Source organism: Bos mutus, chromosome 7 (assembly GCF_027580195.1).
Source record: "Bos mutus isolate GX-2022 chromosome 7, NWIPB_WYAK_1.1, whole genome shotgun sequence".
NCBI lineage: Eukaryota > Metazoa > Chordata > Mammalia > Artiodactyla > Bovidae > Bos > Bos mutus.
In genome coordinates, this window is record NC_091623.1 from 91387132 (window position 1) to 91409159 (window position 22028).

Consider the following 22028-nt stretch of genomic DNA (forward strand, 5'->3'; position numbering starts at 1 on the left):
AGTGGGTTGGAAGAGCATATTCACTAAGGGAGATGTAAGAATCCTTTAGTACATAACATAGTATAAACAATCTCCTTTTCCTCCCTCTGATTCTGGTCCTTACCCCAAGACATTGTCCACCTTCAACTCCAAGAAGCACTGTCTCTGTGATATAGTGACAATCTTGAACAAATACCTTGGGTGGCCCGGACTGTGGTTTTTAAGGAAATTGACTTATTTTAAAGGAAAAAAACCTTAATCTAAAATTTTTGTTATCTAAAGTCAAGTAGAAAAAAACTTGTACCTTTTTTCTCATAGTATTTATGCATCAGAACCAGAACTTTGCAGTACATTTTTTATGAAAAAAAGTGTAGCAGACTTGTAAGTTCTAAATATCTACTTATCAATATATTTTAAGTATTAGTGGTTAGTTTACCTTAATAAACTAAATAGGACCTCCCAGTTTTTAAATAACTTTTCACTAAGGAATAACATATACATATTTTAAGATTTTACTACTTAAAGCTGGAAAACTTTTATCAGTTTTTTCTTGATCTCTAAACTGTGCAATACACAAAACTCCTGATAATTTTTTTTTAAAGGCCAAAAAAATTTTTTCTTTCCTTCCTATTGTATGTTGAATTAATCCTGTCTCAAATTTGTTTAAATACAAGTAACAAATGACTTCCTTTCAAGAGGGTAAAGTCTCTTAATATATTTTGAAACCTCTCTGTTCTGTGTCAAGTACATAGATACAGTAAATAAAATATGGGAGGGTAACAAACTAAACTAAAAACATGTAGCTATACTCAGAAACAAGGTTAAAGAACTGTGGACTAAAAATGGACTCTGAATCTACAGTTGAAGCTATTTGGGGCTTGAATTTCATCTTTAAGGGAATAAGAACTGAATGTATCTCACATAGAGCAGGCCAATAGATTTAGTCTACTTGATTGAAGCATGAAAGTGGTACCTAATTTATTATTGCCCAGCTTGTGAAGCAGGGTGGGGAAAAAACTCAAAGCAACTGCCCAGGATTACTGTTAGAAATTAGCAGATTGTTCTTCACAGAGGGAAGAGGCAAAGACAGCAGTGTAGCTAAGAACTTGGAGGACATCATTATTTGATATAGTGAGAAGAAAGAACAGAAATAACCTCATGGGATAAGAAGCTTAAGTTGCCAGGTAAAGGTCTACTTCTGAAACGGACCAGATTAAGGTAACTTTCAGACCATCTGTTGAGAAGGGATAAGTTTATAAATGGAAATAAAAGAAAAAAAAAAAACCAACTCCCATGCAAAATGAACTTTTTCAAATAAGAAAAATTGTAAAGCTCAGGAGCAAATCTACATCAAGAGAGATAGTCAAAATGCAAGCAAACAGCCAGCAAACTAGGAGAATATAGGCCCAAGAAAATTGAAATAAAAGACTTTAATCAGAGATTTTAAACATGCTTAAACTATGAACAGTAGCCATAAAATAATGAGAGGCAGTGAAATAGGAGCTGATAATTATGAATTAAGGTCAAGTAGATATGAAATACTTAAACTTTCAGGTAAAAAAATTTTGAAAATAAAAATGTATAGGATACAGATTCATGTTGATGTATGGCAAAACCAATACAATATTGTAAAGTAATTAGCCTCCAATTTAAATAAATTTATATTAAAAATGTATAGGATAAACATTTGGACAGTTGAATAAAGATTTAATCAAATGATAAATAAATACAGCACAAAAATAAAGAGATGGAAAATATAAAAGAGAAATTGAGAGAAATGAAATAGGCTCTACCATATATTTATTTGAAGTTGCTGAAGGAGAAAATAGAAATAGCAAGCAAAGGCAATGCTTGAAGAGATAATGATGGAGAATTTTCTAGAATTGAAACCTGACATGAGTCTTAGAAAAAAATCACTAAGAAATGCTTGAAGAGATACTGATGGAGAATTTTCTAGAACTGAAGGCTGACAGGAATCCTTGGTTGAAAAAATCACTAAGAAGAACAAATGAAACTGCAGAATTTTAAGGATAAAGAAAAAAATCTTAAAAGCCATTATAGGAAAAATGAATTATTCTCAAAGGAAGACCATACCTTTTTGACAATAGATTCTCATCAACAATAATAATTACAGAAAACAACAGAGGGTAATATCCTCCAAATATCAGAAGATAATAGCATGATACAGAATTCTGTACTCTGCTAGCATTCCAAAGAAGAAGACATACTTATATTTTCAGATGTAGATATTTTCAGATCTACAAAGAATAAAAGAGTTTACCACCTCAGACCCTTGCCAAAAGAACTACTAAAATATATGTACATCAATAAGAAGAAAAAAGAACCCTGGAGGAAGGTGTGGGATGCAAGAAGCCTTGGTAAGCACAGAAGCTGGTAAACTATAAATACAAATTTGTGAGTATAAAACTTAAATTTTTATGCTTAAAAACAAAGTAGTGCTAAAATCTAGACAGAAATAGTATGTAATTCAGCAGGATATGTTAGAAAGTTTAAAAACCATGTTAGAATTCTTGTGTTGTTCTGGAGAGAATAATCAGGTACTGAATAACTTTAAAGAATCTTTTTTTTTTTTTTTTTAAGAAAAATTTATTAATCAGAACAAATACAAACCTATTCAACTCATTTGTTAAAAGGGCAGAGAAATTTGAATTAGATTCAAAATCAAAATCTAGTGAATTCTGTTTTCAGGAGAAAGAACTAAAGCAAAATGACAGGGAAAAGATTGACAAAATAATGGAAAACGTTATGTAAGACAATATTAATATCAAACAAAATGGAATTTTAAGCCAAAATTATTTTTAGAGATAAATAAATGCTCCTCCCATTAGTATAACAATCAGTCACTTATCAGTATCTAACATCTACCCTCCAACTAAAATAGAAAATTATAGTTACAAGAAAATTAGTTCTACATTTCTGCTCATAGGATTTTTTTCCCACACTTCTCCATGAAACTGACAGATAAAACAATTGCTAAGAATAGAAAAATCAAGTTTGTTCTTATAGAGAGCTATAATTTTGTTTCCAATAAATATGGAATATATTTTCCAGTGCATTGAATATACATAAAAATGATACATGGTAGGCCACAAAAAAAGTTTTTAAAACAAACTTCTTCATGCTATGAACTACATTCTCTAATCTTTTGTAGTTTTAAAATTACAAATTGACAATAAAACCTTTTTAAAAATAATCCCATACAATTAGAAAATGAGGAAATATACTTTTACATAATTCATGAGTTTAAAAGGCAATCACAGTAAAAACTACAAAATAGTTGTTATCACCAAAACTACACATTAAAACTTGGGAGAGAGGATACAGCTAAAGTGGTCCCTAGAAGGAAAATTGTATGTGTGTGTGTGTGTGTGTGTGTGTGTGTGTGTGTGTCTATAATGAAAGGAAGTGAATCTACTCAAAGAACAACAGCACAAAGAAGGAAGGATATAAGGTTAAAAAAAAGTTAATATTGAGTAGTAAACAAAAAAAGAGTTTAAAAAATAGGGGTAAACAGCAAAATAAAAGCTGATTTTTAAAAAATTCTGAAGTAGGTAAGACCAGCTTTTTTCAAAGGGGCAAAAGGCACAGATACATGGTATAAACTTAAACGGAGTTATAACTTTGATATAGTACAGGACTAAATTTATAGGGCAGTATGAACAATCAGTTTGAATACTTAGATGAAATGATTGATTATTTTCTATAAATATAAATTATCAAAAATGATTCCAGGAAATTCCCTGGTGATCCCGTGGTTAGGACTCTGCACTTTCACTGACGAGTTCCCAGGTTCAGTCCTTGGTTGATGAACTAAGATCATGCAAGCTGCACTGTGCAGCGCAAAAAAAGGAAGTTCTAGAATCACATACCTTAATAAAACAATAACTTTTACAATTGAGTCAATAGTTCAAAACCACCCATCTCCTAAAAGGGTAAGAGCATCCCAGAAGGATTTATCAGTGAGCTTTACTAAAAGTTCAAAGAATAGATAATCCCTTTATTTTTTAGTTTTCTTCAAAAGAGAAAGAAAAGTTAAACTGCACAGTATCTAACTTTGTAGCCTTGAAAAGTAATTTTGTAGCCTTGAAAAGTAATTTTGTATATGCAGGGGAAAATCGTGATTTCTTTTCTAATATTTTATTGATACTGAACAAATATTGGCTGAAATAATAAACCCAACATTCGTAAGTGAATAGTAGTACTATTCATTAAGTAGCCAGCAGACCTTCTAACAACATGGGGGTTAGGGATGCCCACCTGTGAAGTGGAAAATTTGCATGTAACTTTACCCATGTAATTCTGGTTTCTGCATCCCTGTGATCAACCAACCACAGATCATGTAATGTAGTACTTAGTTATCAACATATAAATGGACCCACACAGTTCGAGCCCCATGTTATTCAAGGGTCAACTGTATAAACAAATTTGATTTCTATCCTAAAAGAAAGATTTAGTGATCAGATATTTTGGGTCAAGTGATATAGGTTGTGGGATATACATTTTTAATTTTAGGACAAGAAGTGTAAATCCATTATAAAGTTGCAGCATTGTCTTATCAGCTGTTTCCTCAAACATAATTGTTCAAAACCAAAGGAATGGATGTATATTTATAGGGAGGAAAATAAAATAGGCAGCTTTTAACACCTTTTATTTCCAAAATTTTATTAATATGTTGAATTTTGAAATTTCAAAATTGAGGTGAGGCTCTTTGATTTCTTATTTTTAACAGCTATGGGAATATTTTAAATATACAGAATTAACAGTTAATTCAAAGTTTATTCTAAACAGGGCTTTCAAAATCTTTTGTCTTTGCCACTATTCATGGGATCTGGTTGCTTTGATGGATGTCACTGCCAGGCTTAAGAAATGAGAAAGCCTCCCCCCAAAAAAGGAAAAACGACATTAGTGTTGCCCACCCATGATCTAATAAAATGTATTATCTGATGCAGATAATCAATTTCTTAATCTAATTTTAGCTACTACTTTTAATTTATTGTTAACTTCTCTTTCTCTTATTTACCTAGTAGAAAATTTAAACTTCAAGCTTCATTTCTGTGAGAGGGAAGATTTGAGAGGTCAGTTATGCTTAGGTACCTTCTTGGTAAACAGTATTCAAGTACTTAATCGTTTTAGATATTAGGTATATAATAGTAAGCAGAAATGGACATGATTGCTGTTCTTATGAAGCTTGCATTTTAGTGGTGGACATGTAACCCTAAATAGTTACACAAACTAATATGTGTTTGAAACTTAAAAAGGAGCAATTCGTAGAACTCTTTATAAGTTGATATTAGGAAAATTGATGTAGTTAAGAAGGTTCAGGATGATCTTCCTTGAGGACACAACACTTGAAACAATCAAGGATGAAAAGGAGCTAACAGGTGTTATAGGGAAGAGATAGCAGCTTAAGGAAAAGGACCCTGAGACAGAAGGTAAATAGCAGTTGCTAAAGGGAGCACTTTCTTTCCAGTGTTTAGCTGATAGAATTCCAGTGTATAGTGTATTGACATGACTTTCTATGTCTTTCTGAGTAAGCTCTTCATGATGTGTATTCTGTTTTGTTTGAAGTTAATGGCCAGAATATTACATTTATCTACACTTGAATTTTAAAGTTCAAAATCCATTCTAAAACCACATTATTTTGGCATTGTCTATAGTTATGCATTCTTCATGTGTGTGTGTGTGTTAGTCACTCAGTCATGTCCAACTCTTTGCGACACCATGGACTGCAGCCGTCCAGGCTCCTCTGTCCATGGGCCCTTAGAGTTAATAAAGAATGGTTGGAAGCTATTTTATCATTCATTCTTCTTGCTGGTAAACTTCCTAGGAAGAACACAATCTTTCTGCTATTATAAGACTGCTTCTTTTGCCTTTGGCTGTTCAAGCATTTAATTTTACTCTAAAAAAATCTGCTCATTTGTGTTTTTCTTTTTCCTTTTCCCTTTACTCCTGAAATACCACAGTGTTTGACTGGTTTCTCACCTTTGATACAACTCTTACTGGCTTCTGATATGATGTGATCCTCATAATCACCTCATAAAATTAAGGTTCCTTTTTCAGAGTTCAGATGAATAATTAGGGAAACTTAGTATTAGGGGGAAAAAAATGCAGTTATTTCTTTTTGGGAATCAAACTAAACATAAGTCTAATTTTTAATGGTTACTGTTTGGTGTGCAAAACTGAACTTGCTGTTAGAAAGTTACACTAACTAGTGTGGACTGAAATTAATCCTGTATTTTCCAGGATTTGAGGTAGGTAACAGCAATGGTACCCCACTCCAGTACTGTTGCCTGGAAAATCCCATGGACGGAGGAGCCTGGTAGGCTGCAGTCCGTGGGGTCGCTAAGAGTCGGACACAACTGAGCGACTTCACTTTCACTTTCCACTTTCATGCACTGGAGAAGGAAATGGCAACCCACTCCAGTGTTCTTGCCTGGAGAATCCCAGGGATGGAGAAGCCTGGTAGGCTGCAGTCCATGGGGTCGAACAGAGTCGGACACGACTGAAGCGACTTAGCAGCAGCAGCAGCATAAGTGATTGCATTGACTGAGTATTAAATCTTCATTATTTCTTATGTCATTACTACTAAGTATTTAAGATGGATGGTTAATGAATTGGCACTAACGGATTATTTTATGTCTCTTTAGGAGCATGAATCTGAAGGTGGAAGAACACCTTTAATGAAAGCTGCAAGAGCTGGTCATTTGTGTACTGTGCAGTTTCTCATTAGCAAAGGTAAAGAAAGTACAAATGAGAATTTTCAAGAAGCTGCAACTTCTGTAAAAAGTTCCTAAACTGTTGTAATTTATGTTAAAGCTACTTTACCTGTAGTCTACGTATTGAATTCTAGTCTCTTATTGCTGTATATTCTTAGGAAGCAGAGTTCATAAGGTACTTTGCTGGAATCTTTATTAGTTTCAAGTTTGAATTTTCATCAACCAAACAGTATATACTTACTCCCAAAAGTTGGAAAAGTCAAATGTAAAATGTCCAGCTATGTATAGTAGATACAGTATTGTTCAGCACTTAAGGCAGTTCTGCTGGAAATAGGGAAGGATAGAGGGGAGAAAGTCTACTACCATTGTTTATGGTTTATATAGTTAAGTCAGCTGTATTAACAGCTTTAGAAATAATCTCATGTTGCTAATGTAAGGATGCTTATTGATGTACCTTGCCTTTCCCAAATGTACTTTCCCCTCCCCGCTAAATGTACTTTAATGTAAGTTAGGATTAGGTTCAGCTGGGTAGTTTTGAAAATTAAATAATTATTAGTTTCCCATAGGTTTATTTTTCTTTCATAAAATAAATCTGGTATTAAGGAAGAAGGAGGACCAAACATTGCTGTAGTCTTATCTAATTGGATCCATTTGGGATTTTAAAAGGTAGTTGAACTAAAAATAAAGTCTTTTTTTCCTGGCGATCAAAATTAACTTACCAAAAAAAGAGGCTAAGAAAAGATTTTGCATTTAGACTTTCTTTAGATTATATTGTACAGAGCTATTGAACAACTTACTAAATTGCCTTTTAATATATTCAGATGATCTTATGTCTTCTCTTCATATCCAGGTCTCTAACTTTTAAAATACACAATATGAAAAATTATATTTCTCTTAAGTATTGTTTCAAAAGTTCTCTACCTTGAGACCTGGCTATACTGCCACATTTTAGAAGTAGATCAAAAATGTCTTTAAAGAGTTACATACAATGGTATTATTTGGTGCTCGTATATATGTTAAACTATATATATTTATTAATCTAGATTTTTCATCTTAGAAGTGGTATTGAATGAATGGACTGCAACAGTGTAGATGACTCTCACAAATATTATACTGAGTGAAAGAAGCCAGGCACAAAAAGAGTTCACTGTGTGATTTCATTCATATAAAGTTCAAAACCTAAAATCAGTTTGGAAGTCAGGATAGTACTTATCATTGGAGGGGTGGGTAGTGACTGAAAGAGTACACAAAGTGGGGCTTCTGGTATGTGGATAATCTGTTTCTTGATCTGGGTGCTGGTTACACAATTATGTTCACTTTGAGAAATATTTCAAACTATACGCGTATGATTTTTGTACTTTTTTATGTCTATGTTGTATTTCAGAAATGTTTCAAAAATCATATTGTCTGAGCTGGCTTTGCTAAGATTGCTTTTTTATTTTTCTTTGAAGGTGCTAATGTGAATAGGGCTACAGCCAATAATGATCATACAGTAGTGTCACTGGCATGTGCAGGAGGTCACCTGGCAGTGGTGGAGCTACTCTTGGCTCATGGGGCTGACCCTACTCATCGTCTCAAGGTATTCTACTTCAAAATAAGGAAATTATATATCATTATTAAAATATATTTCAGATATTTTAGTGCTTAATATTATTAATATTCATTACTGTTTAAGTTTTGATTTTATATGAGCTAAGAAACTAAATGTGTTTAGTAATCATATTATTAAAAGAAACTGACAATTAATTACAATATCAATTTTTCTCAGGATGGCTCAACAATGCTCATTGAAGCTGCAAAAGGTGGTCATACTAATGTTGTTTCTTATCTTTTGGATTATCCAAACAATGTTCTGTCAGTTCCTACCACAGATGTGTCTCAGCTTACCCCACCTTCTCAAGATCAATCTCAGGTAATATAAAATAGAATTTAAACTTATAAATATTCTTCAAATTGGAAATTTTGTTTAAAATTAGTCTTAGATAAAATAGGCTTATTTCTCTTTTAAAATTTGAATAAATCTTGTCCTAAATTCTTTTGAGATTTTCTTGAAAAGTACATGGAAATCTTTTAATTGTCTTTATTTACTGAAAATAGTGTTTGGTTTAAAAAAAAAAATGCACACTTAATACCATATAAGCATTCCAAGTTGTCCTTTTATTCAGCTAGGTCTTTAGAGTTGTTAACCAAGAGAAAGCTTTTCCCTTAGTACCTCCCAAGACTGTTAATTATCCTGGTTGTTTTTATTCAGTTGTTAAGTCATGTCCAACTCTTTGTGACCCCATGAGCTGTAGCATGCCAGACTCCTCTGTCTTCCACAAACTCCTGGAGTTTGCTCAAACTTATGTGCATTGAGTTGGTGACACTATCTAACCATCGTATCCTGTGCCACCTGCTTCTCCTTTTGCCTTCACTCTTTCCTAGCATCAGGATCTTTTCCAATGAGTTGGCTCTTCACATCAGGTGGCCAAAGTCTTTTTTGGCTTCAGCAGCAGTCCTTCCAATGAATATTCAAGGTTGATTTCCTTTAAGATTGACTGGTTTGATCTCCTTGTAGTCCAAAGGACTCTTAAGAGATATACTGGAAATACCTTTTCTAGAGATATTCTAAAGATAGCTACTCTTATCAACCAGGAAAGTGTGAGTGATATATGCACCAAAAATTCATTAATTTTTAAACCTACCTAAAAATACAGAGAGTATGTAGAGAGTATAATAAGTATACAAAGTTCAGTGATGTCTTAAGTTCTTTTCTACAACGGTATCCTGAGAACTGCTAAAATACACTAATTTGGGAAATGTGTTGGATTTTTTTCTTTTGACCCTATAGAATTTGAACAAGGGTAAATTGGTCAGTTGATCATGTTACTTTTATTCCTAGCTATAATTAAAACCAGCAAGGCTGTCTCCTTAACAAGAGAGTGATATTAATTCCATTTAGCTTAAATCATGGACTATGTGTAGATTGCCTGAATTTGCCCTATCAGTATTCTCAGAAATTATTGCTTGGTAAACAATGCTGCTGCTCCTTCTTTTTCATCTTCCTTTCCCTCTTATTCTTTTAAAGAAACAAAAAAGTTAATTTGGTGGTATATGAAGAAAATCTAAAATAAGATCTCTGTTTCATTTGGTGGTATATGAAGAAAATCTAAAACAAGATCTCTGTTTCATGTATGGACCTTTGTTTTATTCTTTGGTCTGAGATCATTTTTTTCTGAGTTGATTTTTTAGGTTCCACGTGTGCCAATGCATACACTTGCCATGGTTGTACCTCCTCAGGAACCTGACAGAACTTTACAGGAGAACTCTCCTGCTGTTTTAGGAGTACAAAAAGGTTAGTTCTTGAATTATTTTCTTTAAAATGGGCATTTTTATCACCTAATGTATGAATTCATAAAGATACTTTCATGGTACACAGTTACTGTATATCTAGAATTGAGGTAGGTAATTCTGACAAATGCTAATCATCTTGTATACCATTTAAAATAGGAAAGACAGAAGTACTAGGAAAATGATTTATTAAAATGGTAACGTACTTCCAGGTGTAGTTTTCATCTGGCAATGCCAAAAATAAGCATATACCAAGTACTTCATTTTATTAAAGTAGCAAAAATGTATCAGGCATTCATTTTTCATTTCACAATGCTTTAGCTAAATAATACTATAATATGAGGAATGAAAATATGTGTTTGCTGTCAGTCAAGTCCTAGTATCATTGATGCAATTCAGTGAATGTCAATTTAAGAATTACATTTAGTTTCTTTCATGAAATCCATTTCACTGAATGGATTAACATCTGTCAGTATGTGAACATAGACAAATAACTATTAAAAAGTATATGAAAAACAGTCAAATGGAATATTGAAGAGGATACACTGTGTAAAGGACTCAAGTTTATGAGCTCTGTTTTTTTTCTGCTATATTTTCATTTGTAGATATAAAGTACCTTCACTTGATAATCATGTATGGTTGTCATATCTGAGTTCTCTGAAATAAATAGGTAGTATGTAAAGTATTAAAAACTACTACAGCTAAAACCAACTTATAAGCATATTTCATCCATTATATGACAAGTTCTAGATGTTTGAAATCATAATCAAGTAAGTAGGTTTCAGTATCTTTAATACAACTTTTTTAAAAAATATAGCTTTAAGTAAAGTTGGTAAGGCGACTGTACAGCACCAAACAGAAACTTCTTTCAAATTTAATGTCAGTTTTAGTAATTTAGAGTATTGAGTGCCTTTACCAAGGATTACTTCATTTCTAAACTATTAATTTCAAAAGTAACCTGCAGTCTCTCCAACTTAAGCTAATTCTAGCAGTTTTCCATTGGCTACCGAGCTATTCTAACTTCAGAAAATGAAGACTGCTATTTTTAGTCTTAAGAAATAAAAAGCAAATTAAGCATGTACTTGTTAAGAATCTGAGGATCCTAACCAGCTAATAGACTTTAGTAAAGTATTTGAACCTAAAAGCCTCAGTTTTTGTTGTTTTTTTGTTTGACTATATCCTATAGAAGACTGTAGTAACTTTGAGTAGGGAAATTCAGTACTACGTAAGAAATAATTGAAAAAATATTTATTGACACAGAGCCACAGAATAACCAAGAAATGAGCTAGGAAGGACACAGTATGTACAGAAAGGAAGTAAGGCATTTTAAATTTAGATCTACTATGTAAGTCAACTGAAATGTTTGGGTCATGATTTCTAAGTTGATACTTAAGTGAGTAATTGTATTTTTGCTTACTGAAATATCTTCTTATACTAATATCTACTTATTTTCTTCACTTTGATGTTTTATTACTTACTGAATAGTATTAAACTGAACCTACCTTTTACGGAATCTTTCATTTTACTAAATTATTAGGGCAGGAAAAATTAACACTTGTATCTAGACACTTGGCACTTGCTGTTGCCAGATACCAAGCGGTGTTGCCAACCCCAACATTTATTTTTGCAGGATGAAGGTGTAATAATGCATTGTGTTTGAGTGCATCATAGAATATTATATGATTATAAATTAGGAAAAATAAATTGATGATGTAAAAGTACACCTGTGTGGATAGAAAAAGCTATCTTAAATTATTAAAGATATATTATTTTCTCCTTAATTTTTTTTCCTAAAATTTCTCACTTATGTCTCTGGAGAAGTTCCTTTGAGTGTTGAATTTGCTGTTTGATCCTTTTGTTTTTGTTTTTTCTAAGTCCATAGATATATGCATTGCATATGTAGCTAGGGATGGAGAGAGGATTCTTATTCTCTAGGACTCTTTTCCTCTTAGCAATCATCTTTTCAAGTTTATAACATTTTACTCCTATCTGAAGTCTTTATGCATATTTGCATCCTTTTAAAATATATTCATGCCCATAAGTCTTACCCAGGTGTTTTTTTATATATTCTACTCAAACATTCTTCTTTCATGTGCACCATTCGTCCAGGCTCCATCCATCTTGACTATAGTCTCCTGGTTTAGGCAACTAATTTCACTTATCCATTGTTAGTTGTCAAAGATTTGAGATCCTAGCTGACATTGATAGAGGCCTCAGAAATACCTTTATAAAAAAAGAAATGAAGCTGGGTAAGAGTGATATGCTCAGTTTCATAGCATTGTTTAGCTTTATCATCTATAGTTATGAGTACACTTGGGAAAGGATATATAAGTAATATCAAACCTTTGTCTTTCCATATTTAATTTTTTAATAAATTTATTTATTTATTTTTGGCTGCACTGAGTCTTCATTGCTGCACATGGGTTTCTTCAGCTGTGGTGAATGGGGGCTACTCTAGTTGCGGCGTGCAGGCTTCTCATTGCAGTACTTTCTCTTGTGATACACAGGCTTAGTTGCCCAAATAGGAATCAACATGTTCCCTGCATTGACAGGCAAATTCTTAATCACTGGACCATCAGGGAACATTGGTTCCCAGGGACCACCACCACCCAAATTTAATTTTGTAAAGAAATTTGTTGACTGAAGCCACTTCTTGCATGTAATTTATTTGTAGTAACTGATTCTACTGAGATCCTAAATTGTGAGTCTGATGATTCTATGTAGTTGTATAGCTTAGAACTAACTAATCTATTGCAAAACATTAAAATGATATCAAGATAAAAAATACACTTCTTTTGTGTGCACCTCAGTTCCTCTTGAGGAGTCATTTCTTTTCTCTGAATTCCTGTGGTACTTTATTGGATCTTCCTTCTGTTTATGGTCACTCCTGCACCTTCACTTCCCCTTTGAACTTCAAGTATGGAAGGTTGAGTTAATCATACTTAATTCCTGGACTTTGTCATCATGGTTCCTGTCTTGTTTTACTTTATTCCTTTTTATCGCTCTCTTCACACCCATACTTCCCCTTAGGCAGTCCTTCTAATGTGTTTAATTTGTAGATTTTTTTGTTCTTACAAGTTCTTATAAAATGTTCACTTCTTTATGTATATTTTAATTTACGCAAGTGATATTATGTTGTATGTCCTGCTTGGTTTTTACTTTTTTCATATATTATTTTTTCAACATTATTTTTATTTATATTTTGCTGCACTGGATCTTCTTTACAGTGTTCAGGCTTCTCATTGAGGTGGCTTCTTTTATTGAGGAGCACAGGCTCAAGGTGTGCAGACTTCAGTAGTTGCAACATGTGGGCTTGGTAGTTGTGGTGCGTGGACTTAGTTGCCCCACAGCATGTGAGATCTTCCTGGACCAGGGATCAAACTCATGTCCCCTGCTGTAAGGCAGATTCTTAAACACTGGACTACCAGGGAAGCCCAACAGTTTTTAAGATCTATCCATATGTCTACCTCTAGATTGTTTCTACCTGTAGCATAGTGTTTATCCTGTATATCCTGTTTTTCACTTGTCCTTTCTCTCAGTGATGGGTACCCAAATTGTGTCTCATTCCCCACCAACACAGACAATGCTATGGTGAAAATTCTGGTACAGTCCCCTTATGGATCTGTATGAGAATTTCTTTGGGATAAACTCAGGAGCAGAATTGCCTGTCATAGAAAACCATAATGTTTATCTGACAAAGTACTATGAATTCACTCTCTAGAATGCTACAGCAGTTTACACTCCCACCAGCAATTGGTAAGGTTACTATATTTTACACCCCATTGCATTTCCATACCTGCCAATGCTTCAGTTTGTACATTTTTATCTCCCCTTTTAGACTGTAAGCTCTTTGAGGGCAGGGTTTATGTTGCTCGTCTTTGTATGGTCCACTGTGGCTTGCTTGTACTAGCTGTTAAATATTTGTTGAATAAGTTAATAAATGCCAGGATAAGAATATAGATTATTCTGAAGGCAAGAGAAAATTATTAAGAATTTTTAAGCAGAGTAACATTGTGTTTAAAGAGGATGTTTAAGAACTTAAGCTGGAGTATTCTAAATTGTAGGGAAAAGATTGAAAACAGAAATATACATGAAAAGTAAGCATTAGGTTAACATACTGCTTTATATCCCTGAGTTGTTTATTGGAGTAGGTAACATGAAAAGTTCTCAGTTTAATAGCAAAGCATTAAAATTATATAGAAAAAGTATATGTACAGTAAATGAGGTTGAATATTCCTCTGGAAGATTTACTAATAATATTCTGTAGTAGATTTCCATTAGTAATCATGGCAGTATGGATTTACATTTGCCCAAATTTAATAATATCTTTTCACATATAACTGCTTATAGTAAAAGCAGTTGATTTAATCTGTTGGCATATAACACAGATACTCTATTTTTGGACACTTGCTTAACCTTGGTGGTTGTAGGTCATTCATTATTTTCCTTTGGCCATTATTTTTCTGTTTCCCAGAGGACTAATTGTTTAGACACAAAAATGATTAATAGAATTAAACTGATTTCTGTAGTAAACCAAATATTTGACAAGTATATAATCTACCTCATTTTCTCACTTCCAATAAAAAATAAAGGCCACATTCCAAGCTCTCTCTGTATCAAAGTTTCCTACTGGAAACATTTTTAATTAACGGAGGAAAAGTGAAAGTTGAGGAAGTAGGATAGAAACCACGCCAAAGAGATAAGATGGTAACTTCACCTATGTTCCTAAATATTTATGATATCACTCAGTGCTACCAAATGAATAGATTTATTTATTTCTCTCTGACTGTACAAGATGTTTGAGGAAGAAGGAGCTCTTTTATATTCTGACATCTTACGCTGCTACTTTCCTACATACTGAAAACTTTGTTGCTAAAAGGACACTTGTTTAACATTCTCTCCTTTTCCTCCAAATTGAAGGAGTTGCTTCAGCTTCTAGGAATAATTTGTTTTTCACCAACTTGACTTATTCATGATATTATGGCTTTTATTAGTGCTTTGATATGTATCTAGGCAATCGCACACTTCTATGGTTACTGATATTCAGTCATTGGATGTTTGGGGAAGAACTGCCTTTTGTGCATTAATTTCACCATCCTCTGCTTTTCCTGCTGCCTAAATTTAGGGCTTTTCATCTCAATTTCAGTTAAATACGTTACTCTTTTTAATCTTCTGCTCTTTGTATTTTGTTAACAAGTTAGAGCCATTTCTTTCTGTTACTATTCTCAAAATTCTTGTCTTATTTTGGATCTTACTATTTATATAAGATTTTAAATCTGAGAATGTCCAAAGTGGTCATAATTAATTACCAGTCTTAGTGTTGAACTCTTAACCTAGTTTTCTTAATCTTAAATACAAATTACATAGGAACTATACAAGGGTGTTTTAAAATAATGTTGGAGGAGCTTGCGGAACTTAAGAATTTACTCTGCTGATGTCATTGAATTTGTTACACAACTGAAAATTTCCTTGCTGAGCTTGCAGATTCTGTGGCAGTTAAACTCCTTTTTCCTACCATTAATTGTCATGAGGTACTTTGAACAAGTAAAGCAAACCATGGTTTCCATATAATCTTAAGGAAATAGGTAGAAAATTATCTTACAAGCTAACAGCTTTTGCTCTTTAAGGATAAAATCTCTTCCCACCACTTTGCTCAGATAGAAATATAAAATTGAATATGGGTAATTATCATAGTGATTTTGGAACTCTGATTGTATGACCTTGTTAAAGACAGTATTTAGGGGAAAATCTGTTAGGCTTTTTATGATAACATGTTGCAGTTATTTGAGCTACCTGCAGTTTTGAGTTCTAACAAAGAAGCAGTTAAATCTCTGATTGTTTTGTCCAGTAGTTTTGTCAATCTCTGGCAGTTCAGAGCAATTAAACATCTAAAGGATTATTTTTTTTTCCTTTTGGACCTAGGACTCATTTTGAATGCATTGGATGAGCTAGTTTTTAAAACTCTGAAGTTACATATGTTATTCATATATATTGACCACAATCCTTGAGAATAGACAACTATTTTTCACCTGTTTTTTTTTTAACAACTTTAATATTGCTTAATTTTCATACCATAAAATTCATTTAAATGTACGATCCAATGACTTTTAGTAAAGTTACAGAATTGTGTAATCATCACCTCCATCTAGTTTTGGATCCATCACTCCAAAAAAATCTCTCATGCTTCTTTGTGATCAGCCTGCATTCTCACGACTGTAATCCAGGCAACCACTATTTTCCTTACCTGTCTCTCTAGATTTGTCTTTTCTCTATAGATCTGATATAAATGGGATTGTACAATATATGGTCTTTTGTGCCTGGACTCTTCACTTAGCATAATGTTTTCAAGGTTCATCCATGTTGTAGGATATATCAGTAGTTTGTTCCTTTTTACTGTAGAATAGCCCCAGTTCTTCCTAAATAAGATTAAACCTTAAACTGGCCTCAAAGTGGTTATTATATATTTCTTCCATTTTATGTCCATGTTAGGATTATTGATAATTATTTTGCCTTTGGGGAGTAAGTTTAAGTGTGACTGAAAACCTTCACTTAAATGTATAATTATTTCATTTTTAATGTACACTGCCAATATGAGTACTCCTGTATGGGAAGTCTGATTTTCTCCCAGGTAATGTTCATTGTTTCTCTCATAGATTTTTACGTGAAGTATTTACTTAAACTCAGAATAATTGTCCTTTGTAATATAAGTTTAATACAGTGTTCAGGTAGTGAACTTAAACACTTATGGAAGTATTTGACTTAATTAATGAACAATTTAGAAGGTTATATCTTAATTAATTTCAACCTATATTTTAAAATAATAAAAGAAACATTTTGGTAATTTGAAAAACACTTTTCCCCACTTTGATCTACAAGTTATAATTTCTTGCAGTAATCTGTATGTACACAGTTAATATTGTAAAAAGAAAAATTGGTCAGTTAAGCTAACATTTATGATACCCTCAACATTATTTTGGTTCTGCTTTAGATTTTATGTTCTTTAAAAAGTCCAATTTAGTAAGCAGAATTTTGAGATTCTTTCCTCTTTGATTTTCCTTTTCTCCCTACCCCTGTCTTGTTTTCCAAAATCATTCAATCCTAAATATTGCATTTTTTAAATTTAAAAAAGTCACATTTTTTTGAATTGGCAACATCCCTGTTTGTGCTATGTAAAATCGAAGAGTCTGGTCATTAGCTACAACTGGTGTGAATCTTTGAGCGTTCGTCTGCAGCGCTAGTTATATGGGTTTGGGAGGGAGGATGTGGGGGGAGTGGGGGTGGGGAGAGGGTGGGGATTTTTTTTTTCTTTCTTCTTTTTATTTTTATTTTTTTTTTTAGCATGGCACATTTTCAAACATTTTTCATGTGCTTAGGTACATCCAAGCAGAAGTCCAGTTCCCTGCAGGTAGCAGATCAGGACGTACTGCCACCTTTTCACCCATACCAGCCTTTGGAGTGCATAGTAGAGGAGACTGAAGGAAAACTGAATGAACTGGGACAAAGAATTAGTGCTATTGAAAAAGCACAGCTTAAATCATTGGAGTTAATTCAAGGTGAACCTCTGAACAAAGATAAGATAGAAGAACTTAAAAAGAACAGAGAAGAGCAAGTCCAGAAGAAGAAGAAAATACTGAAAGAACTGCAGAAAGTGGAAAGGCAGTTGCAGATGAAAACACAGCAGCAATTTACCAAAGAATATCTGGAAACCAAAGGTCAGAAAGACACAGTGTCTCTACACCAGCAGTGCTCTCATAGAGGAGTCTTCCCAGAAGGGGAAGGAGATGGTAGTCTCCCAGAGGATCACTTTTCAGAGTTACCTCAGGTTGACACAATCTTATTTAAAGATAATGATGTTGATGATGAGCAACAGTCTCCACCATCGGCAGAACAAATTGATTTTGTCCCAGTCCAGCCTTTATCATCTCCACAGTGTAACTTTTCCAGTGAATTAGGTTCTAATGGGACAAATTCTCTTGAACTTCAGAAAGTATCAGGTAATCATCAGATTATAGGACAGCCTCAGATTGCTATTACTGGACATGATCAGGGGCTGTTAGTGCAAGAACCAGATGGACTAATGGTTGCAACTCCAGCCCAGACGCTTACCGACACTCTTGATGACCTGATAGCAGGTGGGTTAAGAAATATACCTATAATAATTTCTCTTTAATTTTTGTGCTCAACTTCTTTACACAACTTTCCAAAAACACCAACTTGGTATTTTTCCTTAGAACTATGTTTATAAAATCATTTCTTGAGGTGTTTTGGAAGTGACTTTAACTAAACTCAACAGCATTAAAACACAAAAGTGTGCTTTCCCTCTTCTTTTTCATTATTTGCAAAAGCAAAGAAATAAAGTTGTCATGATCCTTTATTTTAGACCTTTGGTATCAAAATCACCCTGTCTCATGTCTTGGGTAGGAGATCTCAAAATAGAATTTCTTTGCAGGCTTTAGAGATAATCATATAAGATTAGACATTTAATTTTCCTATTGGTGATTTTCATATTTGGAAATGAGAACTCTAAATCACATTGCTTTTCTTTATGATTTTATTAGATCAATTTAAACATTCTAATTAAAAGGGATATTCAGAAAAAAACCATAAGCATTCCATATTGTTAAAATATGTGTGATTAGAAGATCTAATGTACATTGAAAGTATTGTCCATTTGATAATGATTTGGAGATTGGGCTTTTTGTAGTAACTGTCTTGATGAAAGCGCACAGACATCACACACACACTCAAACACACACAGAGGTAATCACCAAAGCAAAAAAGAGACCAGCCTTATAAACTTAAAGTATATGTTTCTGTTTATTGTTGTGTGGAAAATTACAACTAGATATGAAATGAGGTGCACAAGTTTACTTTCCCTTTCATTGTCCTTGCAGCAGTGGGAAAACAGTGCAATTAATCATTTACCTTCCTAAAGATGGCTGGTGAATGTATCACCTCCATGAGAGCGCAGTTCAGAAATGCAGCCAGAATGGCTGTTGACAGTGGATGAAGACCAAGAACTAAGATGTAGCTGGAGTGATATTCAAAGGCAGGCCAGTCCTCTGTCTCTTGATTGCAACATTTTTTTTTTCTTTACTGTTGTCTGTTTCTTCTTGTCATATTCTCCTCCCCTCCTCTCATCCCAGTTATGCTTTCCCAGTTTCCTTTCTTCTTCTGTGAGCCTTTAGTCTTCCTAATCTTTACTGAATCTTTTAAATGTGGAATAAAATTACTTAATTCAGGAATTTTATTGGGCATGTGTATGACTTCCAGTGTTTATTGTAAGAGTGCCTTTGAGGCTCCTCTGATACGTAATAGGTATCGCTGTGCAGAGGAGGAATGTCTTAGTTTTCATAAAGAAAATTAAAATGCTAGGAAATGTTTTAAGGAGTTAGATTCTTTATTCTTTAATTTTATTTTTTATATCTTCAGCCCATAGCCACTTCACTCAGATTAACTTTGTGTTATTAGCATTGCAAGTTGTTATAAATATTGAATAACTTTATAGTTCATTTATGGTTCTGATTTCTAATTTGGTTAAAGCAGATATTAGAGTGTAAAGTATGATTAGGATTAATAATAATGAAACTCATGACCTGGAAGGAACATTTTTAAGACTTAGGGTTCTATAAATATCATTATAATCTTCCTAATTAAGTACTCCATTTGCAGTTATGAAACCCATATTACTGATCAGTTTAGTTTGTTGGAACTTAGGACCTGTCCTTTTATTTTTAAAGAATGGAGAAAACATCTCTAAAGGGTACTTGTAGGTGTTAACTTTATGGTAGTATTTAAGGCTATTTCTTGTGGAGGAGGTCAAATTCTGTTTATTCCACTGAAGTATTTGTTAAATTGAAGTGACCTTTTATAAAGTTCACATGAAACTTCAAAAAATCAGTTTAGAAAACATCTTTTAATTATATTTAACATTAATCTAAATGAATAAAATTTAATTTCTTTTAGACATTAATGTCTCCTGACACAGTTGGCCCACCATACTGTACAATATTCTTTTGTTAATAAGCTTTAAAGTATAAATCTGTCAATACATTAAAAATTATATGTTGCATAGCTTGTGGGATCTTAGTTCCCTGAACAGGGATCAAACAAACCCTGGCACCCAGCAGTGAAAGTGCAGAGTCCTAACCACTGGCTTGCTAGTGAAGTGAAGTGTTAGTTGCTCAGTCATGTCCAACTTGTTGCAACCCCATGGACTGTAGCCTGCCAGGCTCTTCTGTCCAGGGAATTCTCCAGGATTGCCAGGGAATTCCCTAAAAATTATCTTTATTTAAAAGCTTTTCATTTTGTTGAAGCTTATATTTTAAAATATATAACAAAAAGGGTGACTTGCCTCAAAATTTAAAATGTTATTTTATTAAGTCTGAATTTCTCTTAATTTCTTAATTGAAGGTGAAAAAAATTAAATAAGGATGAATTAGGTAAATACCTAGTTCCATGATTATACAATATGTTAATATGTCAGTAAAATTATAGGTTAGGCCAAAGATGTAATTAATTTTACCTATATCAAATCTAGTTATCATGCCTTTATATGAATCATGCCTTATTAATAAAAGAGAATACATCTTAAGATTTTACTTTAGATAATGGCAGTAAGTTTTACTCTTAGAAGGGTTTTTTTAGTTTTTGTTTTTCCCAGCACGCCAGGCATGTGGGACCTTAGTTCCCTGACCAGGGATTGAACCCTCACCCCCAGCATTGGAAGGCAGAGTCTTAATTAACCACCGGACCACTGGGGAAGTCCCAGGATTTTTTTTTTTTTTTTTTAACTGCTGTTCTATCTCAAAATATTTGTCATGAAAGCTAGTTAGTTAGATACATAATTTATTAATGTCATAACTTCACTAGTTGACTGACAGCAGTTTAGTATATAGTCTTAGATGTATCATACTTGATATAGTCCCAACCAGAATATATGTTTACTCTCAGATTGGAAACATGGTTCTTCAGGTCCATTTCTTCCGAAAATAAGTGCTGGGCTTTCGAGGTTATCATAATAGCAAGTGATTCTCAGTTCAGATGTCTAGAATAAAGGTCTAAAAATAAACAGCAATTTAAAGAAATTCAAAATAGCTTTGACCATTGAGCACTTCTAGAAACATCTAGCAAAATTTTCATTCTTAATATATAAAGTTCCTTAGTTAAAAAAAATCAACTAATACCTCTTTATTTACATTTATTGAGTACTTGCCATTTACCAAGCTCAGTGCTAAATGCTTTTATATATGTAATTTCATGAGCTATTTAGTAATACTAAAAAATAAGTCCATTTCCCATCTATTTTTCTGTTGAAAACTGAGGCTAATGGAAATTAAGTTGCTAGTTAAATGTTAAGATTCAAACTCAATTCAGCCAGGTTTAAGAACCTTAGATATAATATGCATGCATTTGATTCAACTGGAAGTTCTGAGTTTATATTTAAGATATTATTTTCTTAGAATTCTAAATTGTATCAAATAACAATTTCCCTTGTTATTTTTATGTTAAGATATGATTTGTATATAAGGTTTAACACAGTTTTGTGACTTTAGAACATTGCTAATGTTGTTGGCATCTTAATAGGCTCTCAACATGTACCAATTCAAAAGTATCTTGCTTCAAGCAATCTGGTGATAGTCAATTTAGGTTTTAGAATGAAGTAATTGGAAAATTATCTTTGAGGGAATTTACAATAAAATATCTTTAAGTAATCATTTCTTCTAGTAGATGTTAATATTTTATTTATAGATTGTTATTTATATGGAAATATTTAATATGGTTACTGTTACCTAAATTGGATTACAGTGATTTAATGTCTTAAGACCTTGCAACATTACTATCTTCCATATTGCCTACAAAACTGTCTTAAATTTTATAAAGAAGTAAGTAAAGTATCACCCCATTTTAGGATAGTACATAAATTTAATTTGAATTATGTAGTGACTTTCATGATAATGATCTGTTTTGGTCATTTTCAGA

At 33.0% G+C, this 22028-nt stretch overlaps 1 protein-coding gene across 3 annotated transcripts in view; it reads left to right on the plus strand.

Annotated features, from left to right (window-relative positions):
* Positions 1-22028, plus strand: part of ANKHD1 (ankyrin repeat and KH domain containing 1) — a 104682-nt gene that overhangs the window by 57567 nt on the left and 25087 nt on the right. For all 3 annotated transcript variants that reach the window (XM_005900189.3, XM_070374455.1, XM_070374456.1), the window contains 5 exons: positions 6648-6735; positions 8168-8295; positions 8485-8628; positions 9948-10050; positions 17420-18178. In XM_005900189.3, coding sequence (XP_005900251.2) covers positions 6648-6735; positions 8168-8295; positions 8485-8628; positions 9948-10050; positions 17420-18178 — 1222 coding nt within the window. The remainder of the gene's footprint in view (positions 1-6647; positions 6736-8167; positions 8296-8484; positions 8629-9947; positions 10051-17419; positions 18179-22028) is intronic.